Source organism: Calypte anna, chromosome 20, assembly GCF_003957555.1.
Source record: "Calypte anna isolate BGI_N300 chromosome 20, bCalAnn1_v1.p, whole genome shotgun sequence".
NCBI classification, from domain to species: Eukaryota; Metazoa; Chordata; class Aves; order Apodiformes; family Trochilidae; genus Calypte; species Calypte anna.
This window is the reverse complement of record NC_044265.1, coordinates 5,632,814-5,659,744: the sequence shown is the minus strand read 5'-3', so window position 1 is coordinate 5,659,744 and position 26,931 is coordinate 5,632,814. Positions and strand designations below refer to the sequence as shown.

General features: G+C 43.6%; 1 protein-coding gene across 2 annotated transcripts; it reads right to left on the bottom strand.

The window, feature by feature from the left end:
• Positions 1-2,099: 2,099 nt before the first annotated feature.
• On the bottom strand, positions 2,100-25,650 carry ARHGAP40 (Rho GTPase activating protein 40). 2 transcript variants are annotated; one of them, XM_030463334.1, is made up of 15 exons: positions 25,518-25,650; positions 16,145-16,347; positions 11,190-11,410; positions 10,622-10,697; positions 9,914-10,065; positions 9,110-9,275; positions 8,675-8,766; positions 8,482-8,559; positions 8,053-8,212; positions 7,283-7,365; positions 5,909-6,115; positions 5,513-5,653; positions 4,127-4,287; positions 3,127-3,182; positions 2,100-2,888 (listed from the first exon to the last, which is right to left on the bottom strand). In XM_030463334.1, exons 1-15 carry the CDS (start codon positions 25,595-25,597, stop codon positions 2,782-2,784), a joined length of 1,983 nt encoding a protein of 660 aa, XP_030319194.1. In that variant the 5' UTR covers positions 25,598-25,650; the 3' UTR covers positions 2,100-2,781. The 2 variants fall into 2 exon arrangements, with proteins under 2 accessions (XP_030319194.1, XP_008504496.2); XM_008506274.2 differs by having other exon boundaries at positions 9,914-10,062.
• Between the last annotated feature and the right edge of the window lie 1,281 nt (positions 25,651-26,931).

Sequence of the window (26,931 nt, the reverse complement as noted above, 5' to 3'; positions counted from 1 at the left end):
AAACCTTTCTGTGTTGTAAACCAAACACTGAGCTCTTCTTCCTCCTCCTGGATAGTACTTTCAAAGGTCCCCCACAGGATCAGCCAAAGAGGCTCTTCTGAAGCTGTGACATGGAACTCCTGCCAAGCTCACTGAGCTCCCAGGTACATCCCTCTTCAGACATGAGGCAAATCCTGCTGGGATTTAGAGACCCAGTGCCAGTTAACATCCTAACTTTTTCTCAGCCACTGATGGACCTGGAGCCAAGAGATCTTGCTGTGTTTTTTATTGTTTCATGGAATAAATGAATTTTAAATACAGAATTAAAATTTTGTAAAAAAAAAAAAAAAGTATTAAAAGCCAGCATTCAGAAGGAGGTTGCACAATAGTGACAGAAACAGTCATACTTATTTTTTGATACAAAGATAAGAAAGAAAAATAAAAAGCATATCCATCATCTGGAAAGAGATGGTCGGGGGTTTAACAGTTCCTTTCATATCTGAGAACTGATATTTGTCCCATAAGAATGTCCCATCAACCTTGTTTTTCACAGCACTGATTCACATTATTTGGTGTTCAAACAAACCCACTAATTTGTTCCTTACAGAAGCAGTGATGTAGCATTTCCCTCTCATGTATGGAACCCAGTATGTTTAATAAAACATCCAGTTCATGAGGCATGGATTAAAATGCAGTGTTATGCAATTTGCAAGTGTGCAGTTCAGGTTACAAAACGTCTCTGAGCAGGAAGAGGTTCTTCTGTCTCTCCCACCAACACCTTTGTGAGTTAATTGTCTCTTATGGTAAAGTGTATCTGGCATTTGCTCTTTGCTAAACTCCATCACTGCAACAAAGACTTCCAGAAGTGATGAGTTAATAGGTACCTTTCATCTTAATGCCCAACTTTAAAAGCAGCTTGATCTTTCAAGAGGCACAGAGCACCCATCCTCAAGGATAAGAATCAGACCCTTTAAGGCACAGTTTAAGCCCTATGAAAGAGAGGCACCTCAAGAAGTCTAGACAGGGTTCTGGATTTGGGTCAGGAGGTGGGTTTTTGGCAAGTTTCTTACAGTTCTTAAAAAGATACCTCTGAAGATAATCCCACCAGTCAGTGTATCTGCATCATCTGAACCCAAAAAAAGTAGTCAGGCTTATTTTTATGCATCATTTCAAGACATCAGCACCACTCACACAATATTCACAAATCAGAAAGAATATGGACTATGGGTAGCCTGCTCCTCAAGGATCCAAACAGCCACAGAACATAACCACAGACAAGGCAAACCACAGACTGAAGTGTCCTTACAGGAGAAACTAGGACCTGGAGGTAATGAATAGGGATAGCTACACATCAGCCTGGGGAAAACAAAACGAAATAAAAACAGGAGACAAAGTTCAGAGCACAAATTCAGTTAAACAAAAGAAATAATACTGGAGATTGTCACCATAGTGTAGCTAAGACTTGGCAAATGAAATACTTTGAGTATACACTTGCAGGGCAGCCCTGCTTTGGCCACATGAATAAATATCCAAATGTTTAAAAAACAGCATGTAAAAAAAGACATTGGGATTTTCAGAAATGGTGCATCTGCATAGTAGGTTGCCTCACATGAGGTATTTCAGCATCATCACAAAGGAGAGCAGTACTGCACTCCTGTTCCACAAGTGCTGCTTAATTTGAGCTGAGGTCACACGCTGGTCATGCAGCAATGTGAGGTGCAAGTGTTCTGCTCTGCCCTCATCCCTCCAGACCACAGCAATCCCACTGAGCTGTGAGGGATCAAAACATGCAGTTAGAATGGTAAAGGCTCAATTCAAGACCCACTGTGCCAGTAGATAGAGGCATGAGCCTCTTATTTCAGCCACTGCACATCTTAGGTTCTTTGTCTGGTTTTGGTTTTGGTTTTCTAGTGTTTTTTGTTTTTTTTTAAAAAAAAAGACACATCCAGAGCCTTCCAGAAAGAAGTTTAGTTCATGTGGCCAGGTCAGATTACTAACCTCAAATTAACTTCTGAATATTTCCTTGGCTAGGTGGTCCAGCAAAATAAATGCAAAGTTTTTACCCTCAACAGTGCCAACCTGCACATTTGGGTTTTCATTACCAGCAGAGCTGTATGGGACAGGCATCTCTTCCACCATGCTGTATATGTTTGAAAGCCTGATGCCCATCCTATACTTTTTTCCCCAAGGAAAATATTTTTCTTGTGTTGCATTTATGTATTTAACTGTAGTCATTCAATACATTGGCTTCACATCCCACCTGGCCTTTTTGGAAGCATCCTTTTAAGTTCTTCAAATAATGTAACAGAATCTCATTAGCAAAACCCAGGCTCACAACTTCTTCTGGTGTTGTACAACAGTTGTAGTGGATCTTACCAAAGGGATGCCATTAGTACCACTGCAGCATTTGAGTCTCTCTCCTCCAAAATATGGATGTGTTCAGGAGAGCAATTCCAGAGAAAAAGAAATCTTCTACCATCTTTGAGATGACATTGCTACAGAATCACTGTAGCTTTTTTTGCAGGTTTTTTTTTTCCTGTGGGGATATTTTGTTTAAGCTGTGTCATACCCCCTGCAAATTCTGCTCCATGATGGTAATTGCTGCCTGTTATGATAACTTGCCTGTTAGCATGTTGGCTTGTGCACTTTCACAGCCAGATGTAATGGAATTACTACACAAAGCTGTTTGACCTTCAAAGACACAAGCATTGTCCAGTCTGGGACTATATCAGGAACATCTCTATAGCTTTTCCATGTATTCCAAAGACTTCCACCAAATGCTTTGTTTTCCTCATACTTCCCTTAAAACATCCGAGGATAAGATGGGTTTTGCTTAATTATCCACTCAGCATGGGGATTGATGTGGTACAAATCTAAGAGATAAGTGTCTGGGTCCAGGCAATGTTCACCTATCAAAACAAGAGTTCAGAAAAAAAGAATATATATTTAATCCTATTGTTGCTCAGGGTTCCCTGCACAACCCCCCCAAACTGGAATTTGTTCACATTCATTTCAATATCACACCTGTTCATTTGTCTTCTAAGTTTTGGAGATCCCTTCCAAATCTCATCCTTTTTGTAACCCCCTCCCAGAACAAGTTAAGCCTAAAAACTGGTGTCCTTATTGTCAGTGACCATCCAGACTTACCAATATTGCCTCCTACTTCATACAGGAGCAAATTACTGCACTCCATTGAGTTGTTACTGCAGAAAGAAAAACAAATCTATGTTAAAAAAGCCTGTTATATAGTCTATTAACATCTCTTCCAAAATAATTGCTTGTGGTTCAGATGCCAGCAATGGTTAAGGAACTACAGGCCATGGTGCAGAGACCTTGCTGAGTCTCCTGAGCATCACAGTTGTGGAAAAGGACACCCAAAATAGGAAAAAAGAAACCAAGACAGATATTCCTCCCTGGTGGCAGCATGAAGCACACTACCTGCAAGCACTAACTTCTCAATATGCAGACAGCAGGCATAAATTCCAAAGCTCACTGTCAGCATTTCTCTAGAGCTGAGGGGCTGCTCAAGAGGAGCTCTTCTGCAAGAAGATTTCAGCAGCTGCAGGAGTTAGGGAGATGCCAGCTGATCCATATTCAGCCACACTCCTTGTCTAGTCATCTGCTGCCCTGAGACACTGTCAGGAGCTGCACTAATACTTTACCTACCAAATACAGTCTGCAGGAAAGGTGACAGGGGTGGGAATTCTTGTGGATATTTTTGAGGTTATTTCAGCAATCCACCACTGGAACAGAGGCAAGTATAAAGGTTATTTTAGAAAACCCCTACATTAATATATGCATGCTGCAAATACCACTCCAGGCAAATACTTAGCACAGGTGATGTTTTCTCCAGGAGAACTAGAGAGGGTTTGTTTTGCAGGGTCAGGGTTATTCCACTTCTTTCCTCCAGCAAGGCTGCTAAAATTCATTTAGTCATCCAGTAGCCCAGAGGGCATTGCTGGCCTCCCAACAGCCTGAGCCCAGTGGTGGAATCACTCAGCTGAACTAACCTTTCCTTGCCCCATTCAACACATTACTTCCAAAACTCAAACTAGAAAAGCTGAGAACAGACTCCTAACAGCTCACTGTGCCTCCACATCAACTCTGCCACTAGACCAGATAGTATTAAAAAAAAAAAGCCATTTACCACTTGAGGAGGTTGACAGTGTTAACAATATTCCAGCCATTCTGGCACAGATTCTTTTGAAACTGCCTCAAGACATCAGCAACTCTGGTTGCATTGTTCAAATGCACCTCCAGTGAATCCTTCAGGAGAAGAGAAGCATGGACTTTCACAATCTTGGAAGGCTGAGCAAGACAGGCAGAAAGAAAATGCTTAAAGAATGACTTTGTTATCAGCTAAAATAACAAGTTTCAAAATAGATGGAGAGTGTGAAGTATTAAACCTATCCAGCCAGCTGCTGAGAGAATTCAAGGTTTTTTTTTTCTTATCCCCCACACACCACAGGGTGGAAGCCGTAGTAGCATCAAGGTGAGGATTACAAACAACCCATCTGCGTCTGGGTGCTGAGCTGGGGAGCAAAGCACCGCTCCATCAGGGTACGCTGCTGCTCTCTGCTGTTCAAACACAGCATCGGCAGGAGAAGCGACAAAGGCTCTGATGAAAATAGGCTTTGGCAGAAGGAATTTTGACAAACTGTTTTGCCCAAGCCTGATAGACTCCTCTGGAATTCATTCCAGCTCCTGAAAAAGCAGTTTAGGCAGCTGAGTTGTGGACTACTGAATTTAGAAAGGTCATAAGATAATTAAAAAAAAAAAAAAAAGGAAAAAAAGGAAGCACTGAATCAACACAGACCAGAGTTCAAGTGCTTTTTCTCAGGGTTGCTTTCATCAGCTCCTTCATGAAGCAACCAAAAAAAGGCAGGATGACTCCAAGGATCGTTTCCCAACATTAACACTAAAAGAGATCTGATAGTAATTTCTATTTAAAAAAAAAATATCTCTGGACCTACACAAGAAAGAGAAGAGACTTTTCAGGTCTTGGGGAAGTTGATTCTCTCTTTTTAAGTGGCAAGAACCTCATCCTCAAACCCTCCCACACAGATCAGCAACATTATAGAGCAAAAGTAAAAGATACAAAAATGTACTTTTAACTCTACTGTAATAGTCTGAAATCTGATTTAAGTTAATGGGAAGAAGTTTGCCTTTTTCATGCAGACGTATCTGTCCAAGCACATGGGACCTGGAGAGCCATGTGAATTCTGCTCTTCATGTGAGGTAGAGACCAGCATTTTCTGCTTCAAGTCTTTCTACTGCAGCTATGCAGCATCTTAACCAAGTGTTTTGTAGCCTGAGATTTATTTAATACATTTGCTGTTGGGATCAGTGTTTGCCACAGCCAACCCAAAAGGGTCTGGAAACTGCTTCTCATGGTTCTGCAGATTTTTTTCTTGCTTGCTCTGTAAAGAGCATTACCCCTCACAGCTTTCCAAGTTCTCATGAAGTCACTCACAATGAGAAAGTGTTTGACAATGTTAGGAAAGAGCCTAGTTTTTTCCAAGCCCTAACTCACCTCTGTCTGGTTCTTTTCCACTTTGTCTTTATCAGCATGAATTTTCCGCAACAAATTTTTAATTCTCTTGTCATAAAACTGATATTTTTTGTTATTGCTCTCATTCAGTTTTCTCACTTGAGCTACCAGAAAAGAGGAGACCTGGGAAGAAGGAAGAAGATAGGAATTAAATCTAGTAGAGATTAAGATGCCAGTTAAGAGCCTTAACATCACTTTATGAAGCTCCTTAAATAGACAAAATATCCATATACCTTGACAGCTGGTAGCCTTGGAGCTCAGCCAAAGGATTTGCCTACAGACATTTATCTCCTGAAGTTTCTAAGGTGATCCTTTATACCAGTTCTAGGCAGACCAAGATACTGCTACACCATATCACAAAGCACCTTTGCCACTTACTGTCCAGAGCAAGTCCTGGTAATGGATCATCATCCGCACGACGTCGGCCGCCCCCTCTGCCAGCTGCTTCTCCTTCCCTTCAGGGATCTTGTTGGGCAGCCCCTTGTGCATGAAGAGGTTTGGGGCCATGACTGTGGAAACGTTCCAGAGGTTCATTTTGTTGTTGTTCTCCCTGGCAACCACTTTGCTGAGAAATTCAAGCAGAGCCTAAAGAGAGGGGAAGAAACTTAAAATATCCCTTAATAATAGTCCTTAAAAATCCTGTGGCAATACCTGGGGAGACCATTGAATTAGATTTATTTTTTTTCTTGAGCAAATTCTTCAATTTTCTTCACCTTTCCATAAGCAAATCCTGTTTCCCCAGACAGGAAGTTCAGTGACCAATTTCTAATATTAGGATACAACAAATAACCACACCAAGCAGGAGAGTTTGTCCAGCATTCAGGAATCAGGAGACCATCTGTGTGGGAAGTGGATAGGCTTCTGCCAAGGGGCAGGTGGCAATTTACAAAGTCCAGTTGTAAAACAGAATACAAAGAGGAAACCACCCCTCACTTCCTTCAATATCCCCTCAAAACTATTCCAAGATGTGGAATAATAAACACTTTTAGATAACCTCTTCTGCTTCACGCCTCTACCAAAGACATGGTACAGGACAGATCATCTCTGAATGGATTATGTATTCCTGCACTCTAAATAAGTTTACAGGGTGCTAGGTCAGCCTTGTCTTTATTACCTGGAAGCTGAACTACTTGGGAGAAAAAAAAAAACCAAAACCACACAGCAGCAATAACCAGCTGCAAAGACAGTTCTTACAAAACAGAGAGAGGCAGAGGTTGTGCACTGCCTGCAAAGTTGATTCCATCAACATTTACTCCTTCAAAAAACAGGAGGTGAAAGGATCTGAAATGCCTTCTGGTCAGAAAAGGGTAGGAAGTTAGAACCCTAGTAGGTTTTTTGTTTTGGTTTTTAAATTAAAACCATACTTCATAGCTGAGGACTGCACCACAAACCATGAATTGAAATTTTTTTCTTTTTTCTTTTCCTCCATCTTAGCATGCCCCCAGACAACACAAGACCTTCACATCTTAGTGAGGTGCTTTAACACCCTGCCAAGGAACAGCACATTTCTAAACAGGAAGGCTCAAAGACCACGTGGGTTCCTACTTCTCTAAAGTTTGTACCTGAAAGGCAGACTGTGCTTACATCTCTGCACAGCCTTTAGGCTTGCCTACTCCCTCCATCATGGGTTTCCATCCTCAAGTCAATGAATTAAAAATCAAAGAGCATGATGTATGTTACTGACAAAAGCCCTTGAATTAAAACCTGGAATGAGTTCATGTTTTTCCACTCAAATCCAGAACAAACAGTTACCTTTAGAGTGTTTCTGTTGGGCTCTGGCAGAATCAGGATCAGGAGGTTTAGAGCTTGCAATCTTTGTTTCAGGTCTGGAATATCTAGAGAGGGAATGCAACAACAGGACAAAAGCTCAGTCTCCTGACACTGCTCTTTTGAGCATGAGAATCCCCCAAGGAATAAGGCAATTACTTATTTTAGTGTTTGTCATCGAGGATTTGAGACCTGGTTTTACATAAGTAACTCAGTCTCATACAGCCCTTATAAAGTGAACTGCCTACGTTTTAGGAGGGTGGGTGGTTTATTTCAGAGCACACAGCCTACCTGCAAGTCCGATGCCCTCAAGGGTCACCAAAAGACCCCATTATTCCCCATTTCTTGTAGAGAAAGAGTCGGGCACTGAAACAATTAGCTTAAGACACTCAAGGCATGGCATTACCTGCAGACAAACCAAGACTAGGAAGCCTGACAGTTGCCACAGCTCAGCCTGCATGTCACTATTGCTCAAGTCGGCCTAAGTCATGGCACCAACCTTGCAGCCTTAAGTGACACCACAAATGAAGACTCCAGGACAGTGTTTCTACACAAAGATGTATGTGGCCAAGCACCTGGCAGTGTATGCATCACTCAGCACACTGAGTCTGCCTACAGTTCATATCCTGCTCTGTATTCCTATCAGATCCACAGGCTCCCAAACACACCTGGCAGGAGAGCCACAGACCAGCAGAGCATTGCAAGAAAAGCACAACCCAGCAAACTGATGCTGAACAGCCAAAGCAAGGACTCACTTTGTACAGCAGCAAATGCAGGGAGGTACTCTGCTGTCAGCAGTGGGGCTGGCAGCTCTCTGATGAATCTTTTCAGTAGCCCAGATACATCATTCTGGTGGACTTCATCCCAGCGGAAAAGGCCTGTATAGAAGTCCCTTTCCAGCTTCTGCTCCAAACTCTATTAAAAAAAAAAAAAAAAAAGAAAGGTAGAATTTATTACATGCTTTAATAAGCAAACACAAGGTAAATTCTGTAGCTGAGCACTAGGAGGGCAACCCACCAAGTCAAACACCCCAGAGACCCTCACAGCAGACCCTGCCAGATTTCCCAGCAACAGATGTTTCCAGTTGTACTGGGAAGGGAGATGACACAAATCAGGTTATTGAGTTACATGGTTGAGCAACACGTTCCCTCCAATATTTCCAAACACTACTGAAGACTTCCTACCTTGATTCTGGTCTGGGACCCCGAAACTCTCAAAATGCCCTCTGTTTCAAGTCCTCTCTTCTCCAAGCAGGACAGCAGCTATTAAAAGGGAAAAAAAACAAAGTTCTTGAGCACAGAGGATGAGAAATCAGCCCTTCCTTATCACAGACTTCCTGAGGATCAGAGGTATGAATGAAATCAGAGGAGAACTTACTGACTGGAGTAACAGAGGGACCTTGGTGTTGGGAAGCAGTTTTTGGTCGTTTTCCAACAGGGTGTTGAGTGGAACTCCAAAGAGTCTTTTCTCTGCAACAAAAACAGTATGTTACAAGTCTGTATCTCCACTAAAACAGACATCAGGGAAATGTTCATCACTGCAGACTAAGAGGGAAAGTTCTGTAAGTGTAGGTAATGAAGAGAAACAGTAAACAGGACAAGTGCCTTTGGCAAAATGTAAAATGTGGTGGGAGGACTTAATGTTATGATCCAGTGACTTCCACGAGAAACTCTGACCAAGGGTAAAGCACTTTTAACAATGTTTCTTATGAAAGACCCTCCTGCTGGTACATTTCAAACAGAAACCTATGAGAAGATCAATATAAAAACTCACAGTCCCCCCAAAATTACATGAAAATTAAAAACTACTAACCTGTTGTTTTCAGTTTTACTGTCTTGTTTCTCTTCAGCTCAAAGCCCAGAACATCACAAAGAGCTGTCAGTTCTATAAGGGCCAATGTGGGGATCTTCTTCATGTCCTGAGCAGATAGATCTCCAATCCTGGTCACTCCTAATCTGCCCTTGGGGATCTTAAACTTCTAAGGAAAAAACACACACAAGGTTTGGTGTGTGATTCATTACTAATCCTGCTGATATCAAGTTTTGCTGCATTTTTACCATTCCTTACCACAAACCAGGCATCTATTAATTCTCATTTTCAACACCAGACAATTGCCTCAAGCTGCTCTACTCAAGCTTCTACTCAACCACCAGCTGAATAAATATTTTCCCTTGCCAGTATTGCTTTTTAACTGTATGAAAGATCTCAATTTATCTAAACTTAAGACAGCTTGATATCCACCCTAATCTACTTGAACTTTGGAAGTAGTCCAGTACATTTGTGAGGAATAAAAGTGTTTGTATTACAGGTGAGAAGGTCCATTTATTCTCCTCTTTTCAGTGCAAATGACACAAATCCAAATCAAAATAGTTAGTTTGACACACAATTACTAATTCTTTTGACCCTCCACTACACAATGGTTATCCTTGCCCAACATGCAAGGATAATTGCATCACCTGCCCAAAATACCAACCTAACATAGGCCTGTCCTGACCCTATCCACAGAGGACACTTTCAAGTTTATCTACAGCTGAATCAAATGTCTTGTAGCCCTAAACACAAGAAGGGAGCTAATAAATTCTATGAACAAATTCAAATAAACCCTTCAGTGCTTACAGTTAGGGTGTTTCCATCCTTTAACCTCCTTGATTCAGACAGGAATGATCCTTTGAGCAGGACAGCTGCTTGCTCTGAGTAGGCAACATCCATGTTGAACAACTCCTCTTTTCCAGGGTTTCGAACTTGGCAGGAGTAATCCTGGGTTTCTGCTACAGGGCAGAAAATGTCTTCAAGTTCAGGAAGCCAAAAGGATGAAGCTTAGAAAACAAGTGTGCTTAAAGAGTAGCCAGATTTGGGACAGATTTTGAGACCACCACACTTTAATAAAATACTGTGTAAATATTTGAAAAAATTGTTGTCAGAAGACTGTCCTGAGACTGATCAGTAGGGTAACAATAGCTTAAAGCCATTACAGCAAATATAATCAGATCACTTGTAAGATGTGACAGACTTATGGACAAGTTAATGCAATTGCATATGGCATTTATAGAATTTCACCATATCCTTGCTAGAGGGATTTTATTTGCATCTTCTAGGTGCTTTCTTGAAGAGTTACATTTATCAGTTTGAGCAACAATTCCTACAACTCTAGAACTTGGAAAAACTTACTAAATCACAGCTGTGGATAACCATGTATTAAACCCCCCACAAATAAGGTCAATGTTTTGGAGCCCAGATAATTTTAATTTTCCTTCCAGTTGCAGCTCTGTTGCAGATTCTACTCCCCTTCCCACCCTACTCTACATTTAACAACTTCCTTCTTACTTCTCTGTGCACTTGAAGTCCGCAGATTGTGCCACAACTGATTTGGGCTGGATTCTTCTTTCCCTCCTGCTGTTTCCTGAAAAATAACCCAGAACATATTCACTTATACAAAATACAAGTTTAAATACATATTCTTCCTTTCATGAAAAAGAGATGGAGAAATAAACAGTTTTTTGTTTCAGTGACCTGCCCTAAAACTGTACAAGATCAGCTTATAGCTTATCAGAACTGAAGTTTTGGTTTGGTTTGGGGTTTTTTTTTGGGTTAATGATGATTTCATGTGCCACTGGAATAAAGAAAACACAAGAGGGCTCCAAATGATACTAGAGTAGACAGCAGCAGTGCAGGCACCGTACAGAAATGTTCCAGCAGTCTTTAGGAAGATTATGGATCTATGAGTTTTGTATCAATTTCTCAATGCTGTAACGTAGATACAGAATTTCTACAATCTGATTAATTTCTACTCAAGAGATGAAATCATCTATTTCGAAATTCAAGTAGTCCCAGACCCAGAAAGCCAAAGTGAGCTACCACAATGCACCGAGGAAACCCCACTAACTCAACACACCTCAGAGCTGACTACTCCAAAAATGTCTCGGACGTCCCGCACAGGATGCTTGTTCTTCCTCCTCCGAGACCTGGAGTAGGTGTCCAGCCTCCTCTGCACAGCAGCAGCCTGGGTCTTGGTCAGGGTGGAGAGCAGCCCAATGTTGTCATTCTCTGAGGCATGGTCCCCAAGGAGGTCGGACAGACCCGCGTCCTGGAGCCACTCGGCTTCAGCTTCTCCCTCTGCGAGGCCAGGGATGAAAGAGGGGGAGAGAAGAGAAAGGCCAACAGCAATTCAAAGAGCTTGAAACACTTCAGAGGGAATAAAACAGAAGCTGGAGAGCCATCCTCTTCCTGGGGTGGCCACAGGACATCACTGGAAGGGAGGTGTATCTTCATTAGGAAGCCCAAAGTGTTCCCAAAATCCTAGCCCTGTTCCCAGCTGGGTATCAGGGTGAACCTGGAGCAGACACAGCACTTCAGGAGGCACAGCTGCCCACATTCTCCCTTTTCCTCACCCTCAGTGAGGAAAAACAGAAAAACTTCTGGAAGCAGAGCTATCAGCAGGAATTCAGGATCCCTCAGCAGCTGGGCACCCTGCATGGATTCGCAGGATTGCAAAAGGAACTGAACCCAGTGGGGGCTTTCACAGGACACGAGAGGAAAGTCAGAGGCACTGGATTAAACCTGCCCTCAGCTGCACTCCTGGGCAAAGGGAGCTCTGGCAGCAGTGGGCAAAACAGGGGCAGCGAATGGGGGGCCCCCCTGAAGCACAAACCTTCCTCCCACAGCCTTGAGAACTGACAAAAGGTCTGTGAGAAGCCCCAGCACTGCATGTACAGCCAAATAATTGGCACAAGTACAAAACAATTCCTTGTGTTTTTCATTTATCAATATGCATGCCTATATATCAACATTTTTTTTAATACCCAGACACTGGCCTGATGTTTGAAATGTATTTTATTTCATATACTTGTAGAACCATTTGCATGAACCATCCCTACTCTTAACCTTTTTAAGTGGATTGGTCCTGATACAGTCATTCAACAAAAACAAAAATGTCATTCTTACTCGGTGCATTTGCTTTGTGACTGGACCTTTTCAAAACATCACTAAAATTACAGACCATTCTAGTTCCAGAATGAAGCATGAGACACCTGGAGACAGTATAGCAGCATTACTCAAACAAGCTCAGTTCCCTTTCATTCATATATATATATATGTACAGACACATTAAAAGTTGCATAAACACAGAAGACAGTTTTTTCCTTATGTGATGCACCCTTTGTGCAAGTGAGAAAGTGCCCTGAATGAGGAAGTTACTTGAAAACCATGGATAAAAGAAGCAATTTAGCAGGTGGCTTCAACTTTAACACCATGACCACCACAAAGCCTTTTTCATTTCTGTTCTGTTCACTGCAGGAAGCTCCAGCAAAGCTCTATTGAAGGTTATATTTGAAAAGAAAAATCACAACTGAACTGAACCTCACAGTCCATCCCTTGTCTTCCTTCCGTGTCAACTGGCATCTCCTCAGCTACTGAAGCTACTCAGGTAAAGTTTTATTATTGCTGCATTAATAATTAAGTCATGCAGCTCTTCTTGTGGGGTTAGTTTAATTTCTCTGGGGAAACATCTGTTTTCATGCAACTTGTAAAACAGATAGTGACTCCTCTAGAGCTCTTTCCAGCCTTCAGAGCTTGCTTATTGTGCTTTGAGGTTCTGTACTGAACCAGAACCTTTTCCAGCATCACAGCACAATAAATAGAGCTGGGCCTGAAGTCAAGTACTGCCTTTAATCAATCTCCTAGCTAACTGGGTAGCCTTACTGCACCATTTTAGGCCTTGGTTACTTCCCAAGTCTGGTTCTACAGAGGCTAACAAGTAAGAGCATCCCCTGGCACTGCTTGCTTGGTCACAGCTGCTCACAGGCTCCTGGTCCTGCTCATGAGTCTTCTCTGTACATTTATTTATCCAACATCCATGGTTCCAAATCAGCACAGCACACAAGAGACTTCTGGATTATTCTGTCTTCAGGAACTAAAGGAAGTGTATTGCTTGCAAATTTTAAAAAATATCCAATTCCAGTCATAACAGGAAACTAATCTAATACACAATGCTCAGCAGCAGGCCCTGAATCGGACATCCGTGTGAGCCTACTGCCCCATCTGATGCCAGAGCACCAGATTTTAGTTCCTCTATTCAATATTTTTAGCCCAATTATGTTTGCCAGGAACACAAACAGAAAACCAGGAAAATAGGTTATTTATGGGGAGAAAGGGGAAATCACAGAAATGGGTCAGAACCAAGAGGCCTGCAGAAGGTGCAGGTTTGAGCCTTGAGAGCTTCTAAGAGTTGCCTTGTGAGAATCATAGAATCATAGAATTGGCTGGGTTGGAAGGGACCTCAGAGATCACCGAGTCCAACCCTTGAACCACCGTTGCGGTTGCTAGACCATGGCACCGAGTGCCACATCCAGGCTCTTTTTAAATATCTCCAGGGATGGAGAATCCACCACTTCAGTGGGCAGTCCATTCCAATGCTTGATCGCTCTCTCCGTAAAGAAATTCTTTCTAATATCTAACCTAAACTTCCCCTGGCACAACTTAAGACCCTGCCCTCTTGTCTTGTTGAAAGTCGTTTGGCAAAAGAGCCCAACCCCCCCCCCGGCTCCAACCTCCTTTCAGGGAGTTGTAGAGAGCGATGAGGTCTCCCCTGAGCTGCCTCTTCTTTAGGCTGAACACCCCCAGCTCTCTCAGCCTCTCCTCATAGGGTCTGTGCTCGAGTCCCTTCACCAGCCTGTTTGCTCTCCTTTGGACCTGCTCCAGGACCTCGATATCTTTCCTGAACTGAGGGGCCCAGAACTGGACACAGGACTCGAGGTGTGGCCTCACCAGGGCTGAGTACAGGGGCAGAATCACTTCCTTGGACCTGCTGGCGACGCTGTTCCGGATACAAGCCAGGATGCCATTGGCCTTCTTGGCCACCTGGGCACACTGCTGGCAGCATTTCAAGTACAATGGGGAACAAATCTGTAGAACTAGAAGACAGCAATTGCAAAAACTGACTTGAAACACAAGCTTGACAAAACCAACATTCATAATAAAGCATTTACTTTCCAAAAAAGCTAAAGGACAACTGATCATCCTACAGGTCTGGGGGACAGGGATGACATTATCAGTCTGCTGTGTGGTCAGACCCTGGAGGGAGATGGCAAGGAAAGGACATTGGTGTTTGTATTTCAGAAAAAAAAAAAAAAAAAAAAAAAAGAAAGCCATTCAAGTGTTAGGGAGGCCACAAGTACCATCAGCACCTTTCTGCTGACCCAGTTCTGCCATCCCACACGCAGGCCTCTGACAGCAGCCCAGCCTTCTCCAGCTGGGTCAGCATTTTTTCCACTGCCTCATCTACACGTAGCCTCCACCTTGTCCCTGTGCCACGAAGAGGATCAGTTATTTGCCAGGCTCAGCCACGCCATGCCCAGACGGAGCTGTGAGCCATGGCCTGGGCGCAGCTTCGCGGCCATCATGCAAAGGGTGATGGCGCCTTAGGCCCTGCAGGTGCCTCAGCGCCACCTCACAGCACCCGATGCCATCAGCGGCAGAGATGTGGAAGCCAAAAGACACCAGCCAAGCCCAGCTACACCTGAAGTTTCCCCTTGCTACTTCTGCTTCCAGCACAACCCTCATTTGCCTCAGCTCCTCCACAGAAGGCCAAGCGTGCCGCCCCTCCTTCCCCATCCCGCCGGGAAGGCTTCCCTACTCCAAGCGTTATTTCAAGTCTGTCTGGTTTTGATGGGCAATTAAGCAGTTGGCTCTTGCCTGTTAGATTAATATACAGCATTAAGAAACACTTTTCCATGTGGCCCTGCTTACACACAGTAATCGAATTGCCTCCAGCATATCAGTGTTCCGGATATCCCAGACAGCCTTTCATCCCATGGCATGGCCCCTTTTTCCAGAGTCTCCTTCCTGGAGCGCTTGTTTTCTGAGTCACTTTTGCATCTCTCCCACTTGAAAAACAAACCTACATCCTTTATGCAGGGACACTAACAGCAGACCTTGGTGTTTACTACATCTTGCCTGCTATGGCAGACACAGAAGATGAACTTCATATCCCATTCTCCAAAGCCTCCTCGAAGCACCCAGGACATCTTGACCCTTCCCCACACACAGCAACACCCTGGGTCTTTTCCCCCATTATATACACTGATCCTTCTCACTATCAGCCAGCATACCACCTGTGGGCTGTAGAGGCCACAAACCCAACCATTCAAGATGGTGTACAGCCAAGTCAACCACATTCTTCAAAACAGACCCCAAAAGATGTGTGAACCCAATCTGCAGGATCTTAACACAGTTTACTATCCCTCCACCAGCCCAGGATGTTCTCCCTTCTATGTCAAAACAGAATCAATCCAGGTTCCAGTTATTCTGTAATACTGGAGAGCATCAATGCTACAGAAAGCCCATTAAAAATGCTCCAAAAGTAAAAGAAATGGAAAACAAGGAGGCATATAAGAAAAACCTTGTGTGGATGAACTTAGAGCATTCTGTATGTTTAATATGGTTTCCTAAATAGTGAATCAGTGCTGGGGAAAGTCTGCTTTCCACAAAAGCAGCTCTCAAAAGCCACTATGATGATGTCTCAGAACCATGAACACAAACAAGCCTTCCAAAACACTGTCAGCTGTCCCAGCATGTTTACCATACAGCCACCTGCCCGGGCTTGAAACAATCTGGAACCTTGAACGTGCTCCTGAGTGACCTTTAGAGTAAGCTTTGCTTCAGAAGCTGCAGCCAGGCCAGGCCAGCACTTCCCTTCTCTGGGGCATTATTCACCACGCAGTGAAAAATAATATATAGTAATATTCAGAACCATATCCCAACATGCTTCTAAACTATTTAGGTGCATAAGCCAATTTTCTCTTCAGGATGTTCATCTTCTTCCCCTCCCTCCCAACATTTTTGGCAACCTACCCTCTTGAGTTTTGCCATCTGCAAGGCTGCATTCCTCTTGCTCAGCTTCAGCGCTCTGTTTAATGTTCTCTACTTCCAGCCAAAAACTGTCCATTGACAAGTTGTCCAAAGTCTCTACCCTGGAATTCGTGCCCTCTGACACCAGGGATGCTAGAGGACTCTTCGAAGGAAGCTGGCTCATTTTGCAGAGGCAATTTCTGGTGCTGGGAGAGGAAGAGACAAGGAGAGAGAGATTAAGCCAAACGTGTTCAGAGACGGCATTTGCGGTGCTGCCACCTTCACTGATTAATGACTGCAGTAAGAGGCAAACAGAGTTAAGTGCCAGACTCCCCTTGGTTCATATTCAGCAATAAAAGACAAGGTTGGGATCAAATCCCCCAGAGTGGTGGAAAAACTGCTGTCCAGACCCGTGAGAGGACACAGGATTAACGTGTGCTCTCCGATGTTGTCCTTCCGGTGAGCTCACCTACCACTCCCACACTTGCTTCCAAGACTCCAAGACAGATACCCTCTGCATTTACAACCAACCAAAATGTTGCAGGTTTGATTCTGCTCTGATTCTCTGGCATGGGCCAAAAGCCTGACACCTGCCAGTGCAGACTGAAGCCATGGGGCTTCTCCTCCAAATGCAAAAACCAGCACAGCTCTGTCTCCTGCACTCCAGCTCATGCAATAAACAACTTGGATGGTTGAAGCCTTCTTTTCCTGCCCAGACCAGATTTTTCAGCTGTGAAACAGCATAAGTGTCCTGGGAAACACAAGCAATAGAATTTTCTTACCACCCTGCTGATTAAGGCTTCTCAAGTCCCAGACTGGCCTTCAGCTTTCAACCTTTCTGCAGAAAGTTGTGAAGTTCTCATCAGTGCCTAAAATAATGCCTCTCCTAAAATGAATTCTAATTCACTTCAAAGGGTTGGAAGCCACTTAAACCCTGCTGTTTATCTTTTTCAAAGACCTAAAAAAAAAGTATAAGTGGAACCTACTTGTGAAACATCTTAATGGTACAATTTATGAACACAAAATTAAAGAGACTGCACACAAGGCTAACTCTGGGTGTTTTGAAAAACACCTGTGAAGAGCCACCACCCCCAAGCACATTGGAATTGCTTTCTAGTCTCAAAAAAAACTCCTCAAAAAACCCAAATCAACCACCACCAAAAAAAAAAACCACAAAAAAACAAACCCAAAAAAACAACCCAAACCAACCAACCAAAAACAAATGAGAAAAAAAAGTTTTGTGCCTTGAAAACCATAAGGAGGAAACAACAGCTGAATGCAATGTAGCCTCTGACTCCAGAATGAGTTAGAAATTTATAGATGGCAAAATATCTGGAAAGTTTTAGTCCTTTGAATTCCAGAAATCCATTATTAACACTGGTATATTCTGGCATTAACCTGATTCTGTCATAAGATACACTCCAAGTCATAAAAAGCTAAACTTTGAGATCTACCAGCCAAGAGATCTGCACTTCTATTTACACATGTGCATGCATATTTTTCTCTTACATGCAGCCCTTCTCTTTTAAAAGTCAGAATTAAGGCAGTAACTATTACTCGAGGAACATCTGGAGCCAGCAAAAGGCATTGAGAACAAGAATATAAAGTTTTTATTTGTTTCTTTTACAGGAACACAAACATTAAAAGACTGAAAAGAGGTACTATACCATCCAGCCCACCTCTGATTAGGGCAGAAGTGATCACTTGGTTAGTACCTATCTCCACCTTTTCCACTTCAGGATATCCAGAAAACAGGCCTTCAGTTGAGATATCATTTTATAGCCTGGTAGAGCTCCTAAATACTCAGTAAGGCTATTTTTGTTAATTACTTTTTCCCTTCAGAGTTTTTGCCAAGCTCTACTGCAGCTACTACCCTATATTGTTATTTCCCCTTTCAACTTTCTACCTATATCGTAACCCATTTGCAGTTAAAAATGTAGATTGCATCCCTCACATTAATTCTTCATATTTAGGACCCATCTCTACTTTTCCCCCTTTGCTGATAGCCTTTTAAGAGGATTAGATTTCATCAAAGCCACCTTGATAGTATAAAAAAATATTTTAAATCTTGTTATGATATTTCATTAGAATACTATTACATCCTACTCAATACTAATCATTACTTACAACGTGAAACAAGAAGGATGATTTTAGATTGTGTTGATGACCTGGTTTGGCCATATCAGCACCAGAAACATGGCAGCCAAATTTGCACTAAGGAGCAGATTCCCAGACAGGATAAACAACACCTTAAATCTCTCCTAATCAGACTCAAAACTTCTCTTCTTACTCTAAGTTCCTGCCTTATCCAGGTTACAGGGATCCAGGTTACAGACCAAAGCAGCTCTCATACGTATCTTCTCTTCATGTCCCGTTTGGTTTAGACAAAACACCAAAAACAGAATTTCCCACAAAAACAGAATTTGGGTTTGCAGCTCCAGCAGAACCTACCCTGGACCAAGCAGCAGCTTTCACTCAGTGCCTGTGCTCTGCAGCAAGCCTGTGTCACCACAGCAGTGCCAATCCCTTCCCCACACCCACCTCAGGCCTACCTGGTCAAAAAAACCCCCAGAATTTCCAGCCAACATAAATACAGTCTTCATCTCTTCCAAAAGGGTGGCTGTTGACTTATGTTGACCATGTTGTGACAGATGTTCTGCATGATTTACCCTGTACCAGACCCCAAATGCAAATTTTAATCCAGGACACGTTATGGCCAAGTAGAGTAATGTTTATTGAAAGCATTAGTGCAGATTCCTGAGAAGGGTCAGAACACCCCCACAGTCCAGGTTTCAGGCTATAGCCTCGCCAGCACCTATTTTTGTTCTGTCTGCACCTTCAAGTCTGTATCAAAACAACACAGGGCAGGTGTAGGAACACAGTCTTAGCAAACCACAATGAACTGCTGTCCCCCACCCCATGCTTTGGTACCACCCACAAATATTTTGCTTCCTTCCACACCTGGAAATGCAAATAATCTAGTAGTGCTTGCACCAAAAAAGCTCCACCATCACTCAGACTATATACCAACTCTAGGAGACCCATTTGAACTACTTGTGTGTGTCAAACATCCCAAAAAACAACCTTTTTTTCTCAAGAACCCCACAGACTGAGGTGCTAAAGCTGATTTCAGCAAGGTGCAGGATGCTGATGTCACACAGCAGCTCTGAACAGCAGTAGCAGGACCTAAAGACCAGCTCTACAAGTTCAAAGCCAGTGTTGTCTCACAGGACAACAACCAAATCAAAACCCAGGCCAGTCAATTTAGAGTAAGTTTTACTCTCTGGTCTAAATATTTCTTTTAAAAATACTTCACAATGCTTCACAAACCCAACCACCCAAGTGGAGGGTTAATTTTAGATCCAGTACACTTAAAAGATTGTTCATTCTCATTGCATTCCCAGGTCGATGGAGGGCACCCTATGGCATATAAACATAGCCACAGTTTAGATTGAAACTGGAGATTGTTGGCTTAAAATGTTAATTGCTCAGTTGGAACTGTGCAAAGAGCAGGTGGAATGATCAAGTTCACTCAGTAGCACTGTCAGGGTAATAAAAAGCCAAAGATTATGAAGTTTTAAAAATTAGCATAACAAAAAGCAAACTGGCAGAAAGACCTAGTTAAGGACAACCAAAAATGAAGGACTCGTTGGGCAACACTGACCATCACAACTCTGCCTACTGAAGAACAGACAGTTTTAATGGGGCCTGAGATTCAGATGACTCCACAGCACCTTAGACTTGCATGGACCTCATATGTTTAATTTTCTTCTTGTTTCTTCTACCCTTCTCAGTGGTATCCCTTAGCACCGTGCTGGCTCCATGTGTTGCTGGCTCACTAGTCCTGGGCTATAGCACACAGTCTCAGAGTAGTTTTTGATCTGTTCCTAGATACTGTCAACATACAGCAAACATATTGTAAACACTCGTGCAACTCTTGGCCCTCTTTAAAATAAAAATTAAATAAACACTGTTGCTATGCACTTGTTCATTCCAGGCTTGAATCATTCTGGTCAGAGAGCTGCTCAAAGGATCTGGGGCTGCCCAGACTACTTCGCTACTTGCTCAACATCCTTCCCTCATTGAAATACCTCTCTAGCAGATGAATAAATAAATAGTTTCCTTCTCAAGCATTTCAAACAGAACAGGAGAGTGACAAGTGTAAGCCAGGAAACTGGAATTCCTTTAATAATGTTTCCAGAAAGCCCAAGATGAGAAAAAAGCAACAAGAACAGTTATACCAGGGAGTCCTTCTATACACAAGTACCTAATTTTAAAAGGTATTTCCAAAGACCTGGAGCAAGCACAAAGGCACATATGAAACAAAGAAACAGATGGAAGGAGTCTCAATAAACCACAACAGGACATTAACAGCAGCATTCCTGGCCACATTGTAGGAACCCAGACCACTAGCATGAGATACAAAGTTTTTGAAAGAAAACACCAACATAAAAACCCAACCCAAAACAGAACAAAAACCAAAAAACCCCAAAACCAGACAGAATTTATTCTAGCAACTGGTTACATTATTCTGACAGATAAAGACACTAAGCCAAAGAACAAAGATACCTCAGAGTCACAACATACACACATATCTTACCCACTAACAATTTACTTCAAGGTAAAAAAACAAATGATGGGTACAAAAACACAAGATTAAAAGAAACAAAACAAAAAAGGTCCAGGCAGGAAATAGTTCCTCTTCATATTGCTTCCAAGTTCCTACCCTAAGCAAGCAGTTTAAGCCCAAATGAAGAGCTATATAGTTGATTCTGAGGCAAAAGAATCACCTAGAGATCAGTACACCATAGTTCAGAACATGATAGGTTTTCCTGTTTAAAAACATGTAGTAGGATAAAAGCATCCAGAAACAACAGAGAGAAACATTTGAAAAACTGGAGAATAAGATGAAGCAGTAAATCATATCTATAGCTATATCTATGTAGCATATAGATATATTTTGCTTACTGAAAGTATTGATAGTTTAAAGTTCAATCTTTCAAAGCTATCACTTTGATATAAATATATCACTTTGATAATCAATATAAATATAATATCACTTTGATATAATAAAAGAACCACTTCCTATATGGAAGAAGTCCATCTACTCATCAAAATCTTTGCTGCATGTGCATAATCAGCTATTTTTTTCAGACAGACAGAATTAGACAAGACTCCATTCCCAACACAGAGAGAGTAAATTTCTCCAGGAAATGTCTTTTGGACACAAACAGCAGAACTTCCCTACCAAAGGTCTAAATCAAAAGAAAGCTCTACTGCAAATCTTTAAAGCCTGGCTTTTTTACTCTTCCAATCCCCCAGATTTAGCACACAAGGTACAAACACCCCAGACTACCTCTTCTCTCCTTGCCACACCAAGCAGCAAAAGAGCAAGACTGAAGTCTACTATTAGGAGAAAATGAAAAACCCATGGCTGGTTCAAATCCCTTGGACCAGCCATTAAAGACAGTTTAATTATCAAATTACTGTGGCACTGATGAGTAGTAACTTACCCGAAATACTGTTACCATGCCTTACTTTCCCTCACTTAGCTAAATGAAAGCAGCTAAAGAGCAAGAATTAAAGCAACCTCAGAAGCAGGCTGTCACTGCTGACATCTGCCTTTGCATATCTCTCACCACAGGGGATTTGCTCACACACCTCAGAGTTTCACCAAGAGCCTCCCCTACAAGAAGTCACACAGTGCCTCTAGCCCAGGCTATTTTATAGGGCAAGGCTGCCAACCACCCCTTCTGATCACATCAAGGCATTTTTATCAAGGACTTGGCACCCATGTGACAACCCACTTGGAGGTCTATCCCTACAGCACCAGCAAGAATAGCTCAGATGTCACTACCACAATTTGCTAATAAGATTACAGCTTGTTCTCAGTAAGGCAGCAATCAGTTCATCAAGCTCTGCCATTATGCAAGCAGCTCAGGGAGCAGCACCATTTCGGGTTTGTTTTGGAGAAGCCTGTTCTGCAAGTGAGCCACAGGACCTGCCAGAGCACCCTGCGTGTGTGGAATGTTTCATACCTGATACAGCTTTCTCTCACCCCAGCAACAACAAGGCACTCCCCAACTCCTGGCATTCCTGGAGACCCCAGAGAGACAGAAGAGGGATCCTTTGCCCACTGCTATGAGGACTGAAAGATGTATGATTGTAAGATCTGGATCCTGATGCTTGTGTGTGATGCTGTTCTAGCTTAGCACCTCCATCACTCTCTGGGTTATGTCCACCACAGCACTGGGAGCTTTAGATAAAAGCACAGCTTATAACTTACCTGACAATGATACTGTCAAAGTATTTAAGGGCAAAGAAACTCACTAACCTACATCTCAAGCCTTCACTGGGAGTACCCTTGTCTCTTTTCTCTCTAGGAAGGGTCTAAACAAGCAAGCTAAGGAACAGCAAAATTTGCCTGCAATTACAGATCTGCCTGGAGGCATCTCAGACCGAAACTCAGAGGAGAGCAAACAGCAGATTGATAAACCCATGCAGATACAGCCAAATTAAAAATATTCAAAGCAGTGTTTAGTTTAGTCTATTAGCTGGGTGTCTGCCCCATCACCGGAGTTTGTTTTGGCCTCGTAAGGCATAAGCCCTGCTCTCTGTACGTGGTTTTTGGTTTCACTCTAAGGTCACTGCAGACAAGCCTGTTGTTCACTTTCCCTGCCTTGGCCAAGCAGGAAAAGCTTTTCCTTGACACGGAAATCCGGCTGTGAGAAAGGGGCACCTGGCCAAAACAAAGCTTTAGGAGTGCTGCCATCTTTAAGACAATTATAAATTGATAAGCCTGATCTACCAGATGATTATATGAGAATCTTTTAATTAAAAGGTGGCACTCTGATCCTTATTTCCACCTTCACACACTCCACCAAATCTGAGGATCATCTAAACACACAAGTAGCTTTGTCCATCCAGCGGCCACAAAGATCCAGCCTGCTATTCCAGTTCCACCTCTCAGCACAGCACCAGGATGCCAAAACCAGTTGGCACAGGTCTCCAAAGACCATGGACCAACTGGCACTGGCCACAGACAGGAGGTCCCATGTACTTGTTCTTACCCATTGTACAGACACTGCTCAGGGCTCCCTCCAGCTGCCGTGGGGCTGAGCCTGCACACAGGATTCCCATGGACCACGTGGCATGGACTCACTGCCCTTTGGTGACTTGGCTGTCACAGCCTGGCACACACTGCCAGGGATCCTTCTGAGGCCAGGATGAGTCAGTAACTCCCAGATACTGAACGCATCCTCCAAACATGCTACTGTTCCATCAGAAGAGACACCCTGACTTCACCTCCATCACTCTTGTGACTTTAGGCAGGATGCTCAACCTCTACACACCTCAGCTGCCCACCTTAGTGACCAAGACACAAGAGACCCCGTGGTGTTCAGAGGAAAGCCTGCTAGAATTTGCATCTTTCATGAAAAGGATATGAACTCATTTTTGTGTGATCGGATATTAACGAAGACTTTTTACAAAAGCAGATTCACACATACTGAATATTTGTCCTACCCTCCTAGAACGTTCAGCTTGGAGCAGATCAGGATGGTAGAGCTCATTCTTATTTCTCCTTGTAGCCCATTCTGTACCTACATCACAGCAGGGAATGAGTGATCAGAAGTAGTTAGAATAGGGAATAGGCAAGAGACTTTGAAGAGGTCCTGAGAGGAACCTGCTGACCAGCACAAAGCAAGGAGGGGTTGAGAATCTAACCATGCTTCACACCTGGGAGGTGTAGGGATGCAGGAAGATGGGAAGGACAGTCAGCCATAAGCACCATGCTTGGATTCTTCAGGTAAGAGTTATTACACAAGATAAAGTGCTTGCCTATTACATTGCCACAAAAAGCTTCCCCATGACTGAGATTTATAACTTAATGCTGTAACTAACAACAAGAGTGACTCCTGTGAGCCTGGGGACACAAGGTCTGTCCAAGATGAGGCAGGGACAGCTGCCCCCACAGGGGCTTCTTCCCAGAGGTGCTCTGGAGGCACTGCTGGGTAAGCCAGCAGGTGCCTTACTGTGAACCAACAAGCAGTTGGTGCTGCAAAACTAGACAGTCATTAATGGCAATTAATTAGAAAATCAGGATGCCTGACGTATCAGCACCTTACTCTCTAGGTGAATCCTAGCAGAGAGGATTGGATATACATACAGACACAGGACATATCTCACCTGCTGGTGAGCCCCAAATGAACAGATGTGAATTGCCACTTGCTGGGAGTAAAGTGTTTTGGTCAAAGTTAGTGAGCAAATTTGGGGTTCCTGCTGTAGTGCCTCTGCAGACCTGACCACAGAGGTGTGCTGGCAGCAGTACAAACACTGCACCTCACCTAACTCGTTTGGCAGAAAACAAAAGTTGTGACTGAACTTTTTATTTTTATCAAAGAAACCCTGCAATACTCAGGGTGCTAGTCTAGTTCTCTCACACATGGGTAGTTTTGAAATAATTTACCACATTTTCCCATCTCATTCCCCCTAATATTTTCTTTTTAATATTTCTCACATCTCATATTTGCCTGGGATCTTTTAGATTGCATGTATTTGCTTTTAAACACAGGGTCAAAGCAGGCTAGGAAAATCAGAAAGTCAGACAAACTTGAAAACATGAGCTATGGGTAGAAATAAAAAAATCACTGTGAGCACATTCACACAAAACCAACAGGTTCAGATTACTGCAGCAAGGAGATGTGCTGAAACTTGGTGCAACTTCTAAGCTGATGGAAATACACATCAGATGAAGTTGTTACCCTTTTAATGTTATTTAAGCACACAAGCAGTACAGTGTTTGTCAAGGAAAATAGTTCTATTTTCAGCTGTATCCTTTAGCAAGTGTCCTTTGCACAGCATTTATAAATATGCAGTTCTTGCCTTTGGTTGGTTCTACAAACCCCTGAACAGCCTCAAACGCCACAGGCTGCAGAGCAGCATTGCCAGTGAATGCAGGGAAACACACAGGCTCATTTTAGCCCCCCAGCCACCCATGCACCCCTCAGGTCCCACTTCCCCAGCTCATTGCACTCATCCCAATTGCAAAGTTAATGAAAGAGAGGCATTAATAGCTTCCTTTATGATCAAGGCAGTCAAAGCATGTTTTTTAAGAGCATATTCTGGCATGCTCACCTCTATTTGCTCCTTAAAATTGGCTTCTCTGGAGGGACAGAACATCAAGAAAAGCACAAAGGATCTTCCTAGGAACTGGGGCTGGGGGGGGGGGGGGGGGGCAGCAAACCCCCCCCAGGTGCTTATTAATAAAGCAAATTCAGCACTGCTGCCACCTTGCTTGTACCCATCCCACCCCGGCTGGGTCTGGCCCTACCTCTACACCCTGCCCCGGGGAGGCAGAGCCGTGCCCGCTCCCTACCTGCCGAGGTTCCCCAGCACCCGGGACCGGGGCATCCCCCCGCTGGCCATCCCGCACCCGTGCCGGCCACGCTTCTCCATGTCCTGGGGGTGGGGGGGAAGGAGAGCAGCAATCAGTCCATCGGAGCCCTTCGAGTCAAGGAGCAGCCGCTGATCCCCCCCGGCTGGTAAGGAGGAGCCGCTTCTCCTCACCCACGGGGTGCTACGCGGGTGGCCCTGAGCATCCTCCTCCTCCTCCTCCAGCCGCTCGGGCAGACGGAGCAGAAGTGACACTGAAGCCACCTGAGCCTTCAAGGCAGCGGTGCCCGAGGCTGAGCCTCCCACGCCTGGGACGCGGGTTGGAGGACACAGCCCACAGCCAGGATCCAGCCCTCCCCGGCAGCACAAAAAGAGCAAGGAGTTATTCCCAAACCTGGGCTGAAGCTCAGGGCTCGCTAAAGATTAACTCAAGCCTCGGCCGTGTGAAAAAGTCACTCCCACCGCAACGCTGGGAAGGAGGAGCCAAACGGGCTATTATTTGCTCCTTAAAATTGGCTTCACTGAAGGGACAGAACATCAAGAAAAGCACAAAGGATCTTCCTAGGAACTAGGGCGGGGGGGGGGCAGCAGAAAACCCAAGTGCTTATTAAAAAAGCAAATTCAGCAATTGCTGCCACAGCTGAGAGTGAGTAAATCCCTGCTGGATGTGAGACACTGATGTTGCAAGAGCAGCGTAAAGCTGTAACACCCACAGACAGTGTTTTGCAAGATCCAGATCCTTTCTTAAAATCTCATCAACAAGCAACCTGTGAGCGAGCAAAGGGTTAAAGGAACCACATTTCGGTGTCCCTGCTGTCCCAGCAGGTTTTGTTCCTTCCTTGTTATTCTCTCCACCAAGCCTTTCACAGTGTTTATATGACTTCCTTTACCCCTAACATTTACTATTCACAGTCCTGAAGATAAAGGGATAAAGAAGTCATTTATGTGAAGTTTCCTGAAGGAGGACTTGCAAAGCTTCTCCAGCATAGGTAATAACCCTACTCCTTGCTTCCAACATTCCCAGTAAAACTAGACCAATGGGTTATCCTGCTTTGCCTCCAATGGATTGCAGGGCAGCAGCAGCAATTTTAGAGACAATCCCTCACAAAAGCATGCAGAGGCCATCTCGGTTTAGTTCCTCACCCCCAAATACATCTATTTTTTCAGCCTCTGCTTCCACTCCACCTTGCAAACACACAGCCCATGTCCTGCAGAAGGAACATTGCCTGACTGCCCAAACCCCTGCTGTCCTTTCCCTTCACACCCTCTGCAGGGCAGGAATAGCCCAGGCTCCATCCCAAGCCTACCGAGTTTATTTCCCTACCCTGGCCATGTCCAAGAGGGATCCCTTTTGGTTAACACCCTCCACACTACATTAAATTACACCCATTTTCTAA